A 14,388-nucleotide genomic window follows, 5' to 3' on the forward strand; every position below is an offset into this window, starting at 1 on the left:
ACATCCCTGTTAGTGAGCATTTCTCCTTTACCAAGATAATCCATCCACCTGATAGGTGTGGCATATAAAGAAGCTGATTAAACAGCATGATCATTACACAGGTGCACTTTGTGCTGGGGGCAATAAAAAGCTACTCTAAAATGTGCAGTTTTGTCACACAACACAATGCCACAGATGTCTCAAGTTTTGAGGGAACGTGCAATTGGCATGCCGACTGCAGGAATGTCCAATTAAATGTTACTTTTCCATAAGTCGCCTCCAACGTAATTTTAGAGAATTTGGCAGTACACCCAACCAGCCTCTCAACCGCAGATCACATGAAGCCACGCCAGCAAAGAACCTCAACATCCGTCTTCTTTACTTTCGGGATCGTCTGAGACCAGCCACCCAGACAGCTGATGAAACTGAGGAGTATTTATGTCTGTAATAAAGCCCTTTTGTGGGGAAAAACTCATTCTGATTGGCTGGGCCTGGCTCCCAAGTGGGTGGGTCTATGCCCTCCCAGTCCCATCCATGGCTGCGCCCCTTGCCAATCATGTGAAATCCATAGATTAGATACTAATGAATTAATTTCAATTGACTGATTTCCTTATGAACTGTAACTCAGTAAAATCGTTGAAATTGTTGCGTGTTGTTTTTATATTTTAGTTTGGTGCTGCATCCATGGCAAAGTCTCACTGGCGCCACCTGCTGGTTTCCCAAACTTCAGTTTCAGGATATGAAAGCTCCGTCGCTGACTTTAATTCAAATAGTTAGATTAGATACACATAGTACCAGTCAAATGTTGGGACACACGTACTCATTCAAGGGTTTTTTCTTTATTTTTTTTGACTATTTTCTACATTGTAGAATAATAGTGAAGATATCAAAACTATGAAATAACACATATGGAATCATGTAGTAACCAAAAAAGTGTTAAAAAAAAATCAAGATATATTTTATATTTGAGATTCTTCAAAAGTAGCCACCCTTTGCCTTGATGACCGCTTTGCACACTCTTGGCATTCTCTCAACCAGCTTCATGAGAGTCACCTGGAATGCGTTTCAATTAAAAGGTGTACCTTGTTAAAAGTTAATTTGTGGAATTTCTTTCCCTCTTTATGCGTTTGAGCCAATCAGTTGTGTTGTGACAAGGTAGGGGTGGTATACAGAAGATAGCCCTCTTTGGTAAAATACCAAGTCCATATTACAGCTCAACTACTCAAAGAGAAAAGACAGTCCATCATCCCTTTAAGACATGAAGGTAAGTCAATCCGGAAAATAACGTTGAAAGTTTCTTTAAGGGCAGTCACGAAAACCATCAAGCACGATGATGAAACTGTCTTTCATGAGGACCGCCACAGGATATCATGTCCCAGAGTTACCTCTCCTGCAGATGATACTGTAATGACCCTGGGTTTATAGGCGTGGAAATCGACTCTGCCGCTCGAGCATGCTTTTGGGACACAGTCAATAGCGCGCTGGACTTTGGGCTAGAAGGTCGAGGGTTCGAGACCTGCTTCTTGCCTGTTTCATTACATTGGTGTCAGAGGTGATCGGACCTTGCATCCACGACAGTGCGTGTGCTTGGCCGGTGAGTGCTTTCCTATAAGACGTAGAGTCGCAAGCTAGCGTGAGGACGCGCTCTTTTAAAGGAGGGAGTAGTGTAAGGACCCTACGTTTATAAGCGCGGATATCGACTCTGCCACTTGAGCTTTTGGGGTACAGTCAATAGAGCACTGGACTTCGGGCTAGAAGGTTGAGGGTTTGAGGCCTGCTCCCTGCCTGTTTCATTACAATATGTTAATCAGAGTTAACTGCATCTCAGAAATTACAGCCCAAATAAATGCTTCACAGAGTTCAAATAACAGACACATCTCAACATCAACTGTTCAGAGGAAACTGTGTAAGTCAGGCCTTCATGGTCGAATTTCTACAACAACAAAAAAACACTACTAAAGGACAACAATTAGAAGAAGAGACATGCTTGGGCCAGGAAAAACGAGCATTGGACATTAGACCAGTGGAAATCTGTCCTTTGGTCTGATGAGTCTAAATCTGAGATTTTTGGTTCCAACCACCGTGTCTTTGTGAGACGCAGAGTAGGTGAATGGATGATCTCCGCATGTGTGGTTTCCACCGTGAAGCATGGAGGAGGTGTGATGGTGTGGGGGTTATTTCCTGGTGACACTGTCTGTGATGTATTTAGAATTCAAGGCACACTTAACCAGCATGGCTACCACAGCATTCTGCAGCGATATGCCATCCCATCTGGTTTGCACTTAGTGGGAATATAATTTGTTTTTCAACAGGACAATGACCCCAAACGCCTCCAGGCTGTGTTGGGGCTATTTGACCAAGAAGGAGAGTGATGGAGTGCTGCGTCAGATGACCTGGCCACCACAATCACCCGACCTCAACCTAATTGAGATGGTTTGGGATGAGTTGGACCACAGAGTGAAGGAAAAGCAGCCAAAAAAGTGCTCAGCATATGTGGGAACTCCTTTCAGACTATAGAAAAAGCATTCCTCGCGAAGCTGGTTGAGAGAATGCCAAGAATGTGCAAAGCTGTCATCAAGGCAAAGGGTGGCTGCTTTTGAAGAATCTCAAATATATTTTGATACACTTTTTTTTGGTTACTACATGATTCCATATGTGTTATTTGATCGTGTTGATGTCTTCACAATTATTCTACAATGTAGAAAATAGTACAAAAATAACAAAAAACCCTTGAATGAGTAGGTGTGTCCGAACTGTTGACTGGTACTGTATATGTAGCATCTATAGTGTCGTTGTGAATTAGAAATAGTTTTCCATTGATTGGCATCGGAACCCTAATGTCCGATGTCCTCTTGTTCCAGTCGGCATGTTTTTGTGTTCCCACTTCATTCTCACTCAACCAGTAACATTTTTGGTCAAACATCAGCAGAGGTGCCAGGTAGGATGCTTAGTGTTTACACCAGTTACATTTAAAATCTAAATTGTTGTTGTTGGACGTGTTGATTAACCAATGTATCGGACAAAGATATCACTATCAGCTTTGCTACACTTCCAGGCTGCAGTGTCTACGCAGTTAGCTAGTCAACCTTAGATAGGAAGTTAGCTCTCTAGCTAAATCTGTCATTTGTTGATAAAACTCAACTATGGTCTCCACCGCTCGCTACTTTATTCCGTTACCTGTATAAAGCCGTCTGTCAGGAACCAAAGATACATGTTTTGTATGAACTTAAAATTATCTAATATCAGCCTACTAGCTTGCGTACGTCGTTAGTTAGCTAGCTAGATGCCTAGCCGGTAGCTAATGTTAGTGGAGCTAGCTAAGAGATGTGGCTTTCTAAACAACTGGGTACTCGGGAAATCAATTCAATTATTGGCTTTATTGGCATATGTTAAATATACAGAAGTGAAATAAACAAAAATATACAGTAAACATTACACTCCATAGAAGTTCCAAAATAAAAAGAGGATTAAAAATGTAATTAAAACAATATCTCCAACTGGGACAAATCGATTTGAACAGTCAACCAACTCGGGTCTCTTTCTTGAACTCCGACCCGAAGATCACCTCGTATTTTTCCGAGTTCGCATTTGTTTGGAACGCGGCATGAGGGCTGTCACTCCTACCTCCGAGTCGGTTAGTTATCTTATCTTATGGTGCTTTCAATACAACTAATGCCGCGTTCAATACAACTGCGAACTCGGAAATCGACGATTCCCGAACGTTCAATCTACATGGGAACTCGGGGGGGACGAGCTCCGACTGTTGAAAAATCGACTTGAATACTCATCCAACTCGGGTCTCTTTATAAAACTCCGACCTGAAGGTCACTGCCATCATGATTTGTTTTGAACTCGGGGGATAAAATAAAAAAGGTAAATTCATGACATCGGTGATGATTTGACAGACACGTAAATATTTTTCTCAGTCGGAGCTGAGTTCCCAGTTGTCTGGAACAAACTGCAGTCGGAGAATTCGCAGTTGTTTTGAACGCGGTATTTCTTGAGCTCAGACTTCCCGACATGAAGACCACTGATTTCATAATTTGACCGTTTATATATATATTTTCTTCGAGTTCCCAGTTGTCTTGAAAGCACAATTTGATTACCAGGAGCATGTTAACTAGCTAGGTGGCCAAGGCTAGTATTGCAAGCATCTGATGTCTATCAAACATTCAATTATAATTTCTTGTTGTGAAAAGGAAACTGCACCTCTTGGTTGAGAAAATAAATAAAAATACAGACTGCTCTACTCCGGGGAAGTGCAACTATCTCTGGTTAATGAACAAATACAAAAAGGCTAGCTAACTCACACTATCGCTTTATGGTAGGCTGTCTGTGTCTCTGTTTTAGGAAATGGAGTTTGCTGAGCTGATTAAGACCCCCAGAGTGGATGGGGTGGTGTTGAGGAGACCCTTCCTTCCCACAGTGGAGGGAACTCTCTGTCTGACAGGACATCACCTCATACTGAGCTCCAGACAGGACAACACAGAGGAACTCTGGCTGCTGCATGCTAACATCGACGCCATAGAGAAGAGGTGGGTGGTCTGTAGCTCTGTTCCAGGCTCAGCTTCAGGCTACTGCATGCTAACATCGACCCCATAGAGAAGAGGTGGGTGGTCTGTAGCTCTGTTCCAGGCTCAGCTTCAGGCTACTGCATGCTAACATCGACCCCATAGAGAAGAGGTGGGTGGTCGGTAGCTCAGCTTCAGGCTGCTGCATGCTAACATCGACCCCATAGAGAAGAGGTGGGTGTGTGTACAGGACAACACAATGGGGTTGTAGGGGGATATTTGGGGTTAGGGACTTGCTAGTATGTATAAAGACCTGAGTGTCAGGGTGAGGATGGGGTTAGGGGTTAGGGTGAGGGATTAGGGGTTAGGATCAGGCTGAGGGGTTAGGATCAGGGTGAGGGTAAGGAGGGGTGAGGGCTTAGGATCAGGGGTGAGGTTGAGGGTCTAGGATCAGGGGTGAGGGTAAGGAGGGGTCAGGGTGAGGGGTTAGGATCAGGGGTTAGGATCAGGGGTGAGGGGTTATGATCAAGCTTAGGGTCAGTGTTAACCTTCTCCTCCCCCTGTCTGCAGGTTTGTGGGGTCGCTGGGCACCATCATAGTCAAGTGTAAAGACCTCAGGGTGATTCAGCTGGATATCCCTGGCATGGAGGAGTGCCTCAACATCGCCAGCTCTATCGAGGTGAGGAGGGAGCATAGTCTCCATGTTTTATATTGGAACATCAATGTATCAATCCCTCCGTGGAGATAAACTATGGTATCAATCCCACTGTGGAGATAAACTATGGTATCAATCCCAACCTGGAGATAAACTATGGTATCAATCCCACTGTGGAGATAAACTATGGTATCAATCCCAACCTGGAGATACACCTCTAGAGGAGTTTCTCTGTGGTTCTAATCTCATTCATAGACACTTCTGCCTAAATGCCTGGTCTGATGGACCAACGAGTCAAACTTGGCATTCGTTAGCCGACACGGACAGTCGGAAGAAACCCCCCCCCCCCCCCCCCCCCCGGCCTCCAAATAAATAGTCTTAATCTACCCACCAATCCTCCCCGACAACACCTTCCCTATAACTCTCCCCTTTACACTAGCAAAGCACAGATTCACACATCAGTCATGTGATTCGCTAAAATTCAATGATGACAAATACTTTAGTCAGTAGGTCCCTTCAGAATTCTATGGTCACTCCCACTAAGGTCAACTCTGAGTGGTTGCTATCCCAGGCTTGTATGTGCTGTGCACAATAACCTGGGGAGGAGGTTACTGGCTATGGTTCTCAGGCTGTGGTCACATTCTCTATGAAGTGTGCACTCGTTCACTACAGAGTGCACAATCAACGTAATACCTGCTCTCTTCCTCTAGGTTCTGTCCACTCTGGACTCTGTCTCTTTGATGTACCCGCTCTTCTACCGGCCCATGTTTCAGGTCATCGAGGACGGATGGAAGTCTTTCCTTCCAGAGGATGCTTTCAAAGACCTGGAGTCCATGGTATGTAGGGCTGCTCTGCTCACCCTGGAACCTGCTGAGATAATACGATGAGTCTACAAAACATTAAGAACACCTTCCTAATATTGAGTATCAATCCCACTCTTTTTGCCCTCGGAACAGCCTCAGTTCATCAGGTCGTGGACTCTACAAGGTGTCGAAAGCGTTCCACAGGGATGCTGGCCCACGTAGATTCACACGGATGTCAAGTTGGCTGGATGTCCTTTGGGTGGTGGACCATTCTTGATACACACAGGAAACTGTTGTGCGAAAAACCCAGCAGTGTTAGTTTTTGACACAAACCGGTACACCTGGTTATTACCGCCATACCCCATTCAAAGGCACTTAAATATTATGTCTTGTCCAGTCACCCTCTGAATGGCACAGACACAATCCATGTCTCAAGGCTTAAAAATAATTATTGAAACTGTCTCCCCTTCTTCTACTCTGATAGAAGTGGATTTAACAAGTGACATCAATAAGGGATCACAGCTTTCACCTGGTCAGTCTGTCATGGAAAAAGCAGGTGTACCTAATGTTTTGTACACTCCGTGTATATTGAGTTAATTACCGCTGCGTGTTGTATGGCTGGTTCTAATTACCCCTGTATGGCTGGTTCTAATTACCCCTGCGTGTTGTATGGCTGGTTCTAATTACCCCTGTATGGCTGTTTCTAATTACCCCTGCGTGTTTTATGGCTGGTTCTAATTACCTCTGTATGGCTGGTTCTAATTACCCCTGCGTGTTGTATGGCTGGTTCTAATTACCCCTGCGTGTTGTATGGCTGGTTCTAATTACCGCTGTATGGCTGGTTCTAATTACCCCTGCGTGTTGTATGGCTGGTTCTAATTACCCCTGTATGGCTGGTTCTAATTACCCCTGCGTGTTTTATGGCTGGTTCTAATTACCGCTGTATGGCTGGTTCTAATTACCCCTGCGTGTTGTATGGCTGGTTCTAATTACCCCTGTATGGCTGGTTCTGATTACCCCTGTATGGCTGGTTCTAATTACCCCTGCGTGTTTTATGGCTGGTTCTAATTACCGCTGTATGGCTGGTTCTAATTACCTCTGTATGGCTGGTTCTAATTACCCCTGCGTGTTGTATGGCTGTTTCTAATTACCTCTGTATGGCTGTTTCTAATTACCCCTGCGTGTTGTATGGCTGTTTCTAATTACCCCTGCGTGTTTTATGGCTGGTTCTAATTACCTCTGGGTGTTTTATGGCTGTTTCTAATTACCCCTGCGTGTTTTATGGCTGGTTCTAATTACCCCTGCGTGTTGTATGGCTGGTTCTAATTACCTCTGGGTGTTGTATGGCTGTTTCTAATTACCTCTGGGTGTTGTATGGCTGTTTCTAATTACCTCTGGGTGTTGTATGGCTGTTTCTAATTACCTCTGGGTTTTGTATGGCTGGTTCTAATTACCTCTGGGTTTTGTATGGCTGTTTCTAAATACCTCTGGGTGTTGTATGGCTGTTTCTAATTACCTCTGGGTTTTGTATGGCTGTTTCTAATTACCTCTGGGTTTTGTATGGCTGTTTCTAATTACCTCTGGGTTTTGTATGGCTGTTTCTAATTACCTCTGGGTTTTGTATGGCTGTTTCTAATTACCTCTGGGTGTTGTATGGCTGTTTCTAATTACCTCTGGGTTTTGTATGGCTGTTTCTAATTACCTCTGGGTTTTGTATGGCTGTTTCTAATTACCTCTGGGTGTTGTATGGCTGTTTCTAATTACCTCTGGGTTTTGTATGGCTGTTTCTAATTACCTCTGGGTGTTGTATGGCTGTTTCTAATTACCTCTGGGTTTTGTATGGCTGGTTCTAATTACCGCTGTATGGCTGTTTCTAATTACCCCTGCGTGTTGTATGGCTGTTTCTAATTACCTCTGGGTTTTGTATGGCTGTTTCTAATTACCTCTGGGTTTTGTATGGCTGTTTCTAATTACCTCTGGGTTTTGTATGGCTGTTTCTAATTACCTCTGGGTTTTGTATGGCTGTTTCTAATTACCTCTGGGTGTTGTATGGCTGTTTCTAATTACCTCTGGGTTTTGTATGGCTGGTTCTAATTACCTCTGGGTGTTGTATGGCTGTTTCTAATTACCTCTGGGTTTTGTATGGCTGTTTCTAATTACCTCTGGGTGTTGTATGGCTGTTTCTAATTACCTCTGGGTTTTGTATGGCTGGTTCTAATTACCTCTGGGTGTTGTATGGCTGGTTCTAATTACCCCTGTATGGCTGTTTCTAATTACCGCTGTATGGCTGTTTCTAATTACCCCTGCGTGTTGTATGGCTGGTTCTAATTACCCCTGTATGGCTGTTTCTAATTACCCCTGGGTTTTGTATGGCTGTTTCTAATTACCTCTGGGTTTTGTATGGCTGTTTCTAATTACCGCTGTATGGCTGTTTCTAATTACCTCTGCGTGTTGTATGGCTGGTTCTAATTACCGCTGTATGGCTGTTTCTAATTACCCCTGCGTGTTGTATGGCTGGTTCTAATTACCGCTGTATGGCTGTTTCTAATTACCGCTGCGTGTTGTATGGCTGTTTCTAATTACCTCTGGGTTTTGTATGGCTGTTTCTAATTACCTCTGGGTGTTGTATGGCTGTTTCTAATTACCTCTGGGTTTTGTATGGCTGTTTCTAATTACCTCTGGGTTTTGTATGGCTGTTTCTAATTACCTCTGGGTTTTGTATGGCTGTTTCTAATTACCTCTGGGTGTTGTATGGCTGTTTCTAATTACCTCTGGGTTTTGTATGGCTGTTTCTAATTACCGCTGTATGGCTGTTTCTAATTACCTCTGGGTGTTGTATATCTGGTTCTAATTACCCCTGTATGGCTGTTTCTAATTACCGCTGTATGGCTGTTTCTAATTACCTCTGGGTGTTGTATATCTGGTTCTAATTACCTCTGTATGGCTGTTTCTAATTACCTCTGGGTTTTGTATGGCTGTTTCTAATTACCTCTGGGTGTTGTATGGCTGTTTCTAATTACCTCTGGGTTTTGTATGGCTGTTTCTAATTACCTCTGGGTTTTGTATGGCTGTTTCTAATTACCTCTGGGTGTTGTATGGCTGTTTCTAATTACCTCTGGGTTTTGTATGGCTGGTTCTAATTACCGCTGTATGGCTGTTTCTAATTACCCCTGCGTGTTGTATGGCTGTTTCTAATTACCTCTGGGTTTTGTATGGCTGTTTCTAATTACCTCTGGGTTTTGTATGGCTGTTTCTAATTACCTCTGGGTTTTGTATGGCTGTTTCTAATTACCTCTGGGTGTTGTATGGCTGTTTCTAATTACCTCTGGGTTTTGTATGGCTGGTTCTAATTACCTCTGGGTGTTGTATGGCTGTTTCTAATTACCTCTGGGTTTTGTAAGGCTGTTTCTAATTACCTCTGGGTGTTGAATGGCTGTTTCTAATTACCTCTGGGTTTTGTATGGCTGGTTCTAATTACCTCTGGGTGTTGTATGGCTGGTTCTAATTACCCCTGTATGGCTGTTTCTAATTACCCCTGGGTTTTGTATGTCTGTTTCTAATTACCTCTGGGTTTTGTATGGCTGTTTCTAATTACCGCTGTATGGCTGTTTCTAATTACCTCTGCGTGTTGTATGGCTGGTTCTAATTACCGCTGTATGGCTGTTTCTAATTACCCCTGCGTGTTGTATGGCTGGTTCTAATTACCGCTGTATGGCTGTTTCTAATTACCGCTGCGTGTTGTATGGCTGTTTCTAATTACCTCTGGGTTTTGTATGGCTGTTTCTAATTACCTCTGGGTGTTGTATGGCTGTTTCTAATTACCTCTGGGTTTTGTATGGCTGTTTCTAATTACCTCTGGGTTTTGTATGGCTGTTTCTAATTACCTCTGGGTGTTGTATGGCTGTTTCTAATTACCTCTGGGTTGTGTATGGCTGTTTCTAATTACCGCTGTATGGCTGTTTCTAATTACCTCTGGGTGTTGTATATCTGGTTCTAATTACCTCTGTATGGCTGTTTCTAATTACCGCTGTATGGCTGTTTCTAATTACCTCTGGGTGTTGTATGGCTGTTTCTAATTACCTCTGGGTGTTGTATGGCTGTTTCTAATTACCTCTGGGTGTTGTATGGCTGTTTCTAATTACCTCTGGGTGTTGTATGGCTGTTTCTAATTACCTCTGGGTGTTGTATGGCTGTTTCTAATTACCTCTGGGTGTTGTATGGCTGTTTCTAATTACCTCTGGGTGTTGTATATCTGGTTCTAATTACCTCTGTATGGCTGTTTCTAATTACCTCTGGGTTTTGTATGGCTGTTTCTAATTACCTCTGGGTGTTGTATGGCTGTTTCTAATTACCTCTGGGTTTTGTATGGCTGTTTCTAATTACCGCTGTATGGCTGTTTCTAATTACCCCTGCGTGTTGTATATCTGTTTCTAATTACCTCTGTATGGCTGGTTCTAATTACCGCTGCGTGTTGTATGGCTGTTTCTAATTACCGCTGTATGGCTGTTTCTAATTACCTCTGGGTGTTGTATGGCTGTTTCTAATTACCGCTGTGTGGCTGTTTCTAATTACCTCTGGGTGTTGTATGGCTGTTTCTAATTACCGCTGTGTGGCTGTTTCTAATTACCTCTGGGTGTTGTATGGCTGTTTCTAATTACCGCTGTGTGGCTGTTTCTAATTACCGCTGTATGGCTGTTTCTAATTACCTCTGTGTGTTGTATGGCTGTTTCTAATTACCTCTGGGTGTTGTATGGCTGGTTCTAATTACCTCTGGGTGTTGTATGGCTGGTTCTAATTACCGCTGTATGGCTGTTTCTAATTACCTCTGTGTGTTGTATGGCTGTTTCTAATTACCTCTGCGTGTTGTATGGCTGGTTCTAATTACCTCGGGGTGTTTTATGGCTGGTTCTAATTACCTCTGGGTGTTGTATGGCTGGTTCTAATTACCGCTGTGTGGCTGTTTCTAATTACCTCTGGGTGTTGTATGGCTGTTTCTAATTACCGCTGTGTGGCTGTTTCTAATTACCGCTGTATGGCTGTTTCTAATTACCTCTGCGTGTTGTATGGCTGTTTCTAATTACCTCTGGGTGTTGTATGGCTGGTTCTAATTACCTCTGGGTGTTGTATGGCTGGTTCTAATTACCGCTGTATGGCTGTTTCTAATTACCTCTGTGTGTTGTATGGCTGTTTCTAATTACCTCTGGGAGTTGTATGGCTGTTTCTAATTACCGCTGTATGGCTGGTTCTAATTACCTCTGCGTGTTGTATGGCTGGTTCTAATTACCTCGGGGTGTTTTATGGCTGGTTCTAATTACCTCGGGGTGTTTTATGGCTGGTTCTAATTACCTCTGGGTGTTGTATGGCTGGTTCTAATTACCTCTGGGTGTTGTATGGCTGGTTCTAATTACCTCTGGGTGTTGTATGGCTGTTTCTAATTACCTCTGGGTGTTGTATGGCTGTTTCTAATTACCTCTGGGTGTTGTATGGCTGGTTCTAATTACCTCTGGGTGTTGTATGGCTGGTTCTAATTACCTCTGGGTGTTGTATGGCTGTTTCTAAATACCGCTGCGTGTTGTATGGTTGTTTCTAATTACCTCTGGGTGTTGTATGGCTGGTTCTAATTACCTCTGGGTGTTGTATGGCTGGTTCTACTTACCTCTGGGTGTTGTATGGCTTGTTCTAATTACCTCTGGGTGTTGTATGGCTGGTTCTAATTACCTCTGGGTGTTGTATGGCTGTTTCTAATTACCTCTGTATGGCTGTTTCTAATTACCTCTGGGTGTTGTATGGTTGTTTCTAATTACCTCTGGGTGTTGTATGGTTGTTTCTAATTACCCCTGCGTGTTTTATGGCTGGTTCTAATTACCGCTGTATGGCTGTTTCTAATTACCGCTGCGTGTTTTATGGCTGGTTCTAATTACCCCTGCGTGTTTTATGGCTGGTTCTAATTACCGCTGTATGGCTGGTTCTAATTACCTCTGGGTGTTGTATGGCTGGTTCTAATTACCGCTGTATGGCTGGTTCTAATTACCTCTGGGTGTTGTATGGCTGGTTCTAATTACCTATGGGTGTTGTATGGCTGTTTCTAATTACCTCTGGGTGTTGTATGGCTGTTTCTAATTACCTCTGGGTGTTGTATGGCTGTTTCTAATTACCTCTGGGTGTTGTATGGCTGGTTCTAATTACCTATGGGTGTTGTATGGCTGTTTCTAATTACCTCTGGGTGTTGTATGGCTGGTTCTAATTGCCTCTGGGTGTTGTATGGCTGGTTTTAATTACCTCTGGGTGTTGTATGGCTGGTTCTAATTACCTCTGGGTGTTGTATGGCTGGTTCTAATTACCTCTGGGTGTTGTATGGCTGGTTCTAATTACCTCTGGGTGTTGTATGGCTGGTTCTAATTACCTCTGGGTGCTGTATGGCTGGTTCTAATTACCTCTGGGTGTTGTATGGCTGGTTCTAATTACCTCTGGGTGTTGTATGGCTGGTTCTAATTACCTCTGGGTGTTGTATGGCTGTTTCTAATTACCTCTGGGTGTTGTATGGCTGTTTCTAATTACCTCTGGGTGTTGTATATCTGGTTCTAATTACCTCTGGGTGTTGTATGGCTGGTTCTAATTACCTCTGGGTGTTGTATGGCTGGTTCTAATTACCTCTGGGTGTTGTATATCTGGTTCTAATTACCTCTGGGTGTTGTATGGCTGGTTCTAATTACCGCTGGGTGTTGTATGGCTGGTTCTAATTACCTCTGGGTGCTGTATGGCTGGTTCTAATTACCTCTGGGTGTTGTATGGCTGGTTCTAATTACCTCTGGGTGTTGTATGGCTGGTTCTAATTACCTCTGGGTGTTGTATGGCTGGTTCTAATTACCTCTGGGAGTTGTATGGCTGGTTCTAATTATCTCTGCGTGTTGTATGGCTGGTTCTAATTACCTATGGGTGTTGTATGGCTGGTTCTAATTACCTATGGGTGTTATATGGCTGGTTCTAATTACCTATGGGTGTTGTATGGCTGGTTCTAATTACCTCTGGGTGTTGTATGGCTGGTTCTAATTACCTCTGCGTGTTGTATGGCTGGTTCTAATTACCTATGGGTGTTGTATGGCTGGTTCTAATTACCTCTGCGTGTTGTATGGCTGGTTCTAATTACCTATGGGTGTTGTATGGCTGGTTCTAATTACCTCTGCGTGTTGTATGGCTGGTTCTAATTACCTCTGCGTGTTGTATGGCTGGTTCTAATTACCTATGGGTGTTGTATGGCTGGTTCTAATTACCTCTGGGTGTTGTATGGCTGGTTCTAATTACCTATGGGTGTTGTATGGCTGGTTCTAATTACCTATGGGTGTTGTATGGCTGGTTCTAATTACCTATGGGTGTTGTATGGCTGGTTCTAATTACCTCTGCGTGTTGTATGGCTGGTTCTAATTACCCCTGCTTGTTGTATGGCTGGTTCTAATTACCTCTGGGTGTTGTATGGCTGGTTCTAATTACCTCTGGGTGTTGTATGGCTGGTTCTAATTACCTATGGGTGTTGTATGGCTGGTTCTAATTACCTCTGCGTGTTGTATGGCTGGTTCTAATTACCTATGGGTGTTGTATGGCTGGTTCTAATTACCTCTGCGTGTTGTATGGCTGGTTCTAATTACCGCTGCGTGTTGTATGGCTGGTTCTAATTACCTCTGCGTGTTGTATGGCTGGTTCTAATTACCTCTGCGTGTTGTATGGCTGGTTCTAATTACCTATGGGTGTTGTATGGCTGGTTCTAATTACCGCTGTATGTTGTATGGCTGTTTCTAATTACCGCTGCGTGTTGTATGGCTGGTTCTAATTACCGCTGCGTGTTGTATGGCTGGTTCTAATTACCCCTGCGTGTTGTATGGCTGGTTCTAATTACCGCTGCGTGTTGTATGGCTGGTTCTAATTACCTCTGCGTGTTGTATGGCTGGTTCTAATTACCTATGGGTGTTGTATGGCTGTTTCTAATTACCTCTGTATGGCTGTTTCTAATTACCTCTGGGTTTTGTATGGCTGTTTCTAATTACCTCTGGGTGTAGTATGGCTGTTTCTAATTACCTCTGGGTTTTGTATGGCTGTTTCTAATTACCGCTGTATGGCTGTTTCTAATTACCCCTGCGTGTTGTATATCTGTTTCTAATTACCTCTGTATGGCTGGTTCTAATTACCGCTGCGTGTTGTATGGCTGTTTCTAATTACCGCTGTATGGCTGTTTCTAATTACCTCTGGGTGTTGTATGGCTGTTTCTAATTACCGCTGTGTGGCTGTTTCTAATTACCTCTGGGTGTTGTATGGCTGTTTCTAATTACCGCTGTGTGGCTGTTTCTAATTACCTCTGGGTGTTGTATGGCTGTTTCTAATTACCGCTGTGTGGCTGTTTCTAATTACCGCTGTATGGCTGTTTCTAATTACCTCTGCGTGTTGTATG

At 43.4% G+C, this 14,388-nt stretch overlaps 1 protein-coding gene across 2 annotated transcripts in view; it reads left to right on the plus strand.

The window, feature by feature from the left end:
- The first annotated feature begins 2,794 nt into the window (after nucleotides 1-2,794).
- Nucleotides 2,795-14,388, plus strand: part of mtmr9 (myotubularin related protein 9) — a 46,377-nt gene continuing 34,783 nt past the window's right edge. Inside the window, exons 1-4 of one of the 2 annotated variants that reach the window (XM_036984566.2) lie at nucleotides 2,795-2,917; nucleotides 4,308-4,514; nucleotides 5,061-5,169; nucleotides 5,856-5,981. In XM_036984566.2, the coding sequence (XP_036840461.1) occupies nucleotides 4,333-4,514; nucleotides 5,061-5,169; nucleotides 5,856-5,981 (417 nt within the window). In that variant the 5' untranslated portion in view covers nucleotides 2,795-2,917; nucleotides 4,308-4,332. The remainder of the gene's footprint in view (nucleotides 2,918-4,307; nucleotides 4,515-5,060; nucleotides 5,170-5,855; nucleotides 5,982-14,388) is intronic. The other variant, XM_036984565.2, reaches the window with a different exon arrangement.

The sequence above is a fragment of the Oncorhynchus mykiss genome, chromosome 8 (assembly GCF_057628025.1).
Source record: "Oncorhynchus mykiss isolate SJ-2025 chromosome 8, ASM5762802v1, whole genome shotgun sequence".
NCBI lineage: Eukaryota > Metazoa > Chordata > Actinopteri > Salmoniformes > Salmonidae > Oncorhynchus > Oncorhynchus mykiss.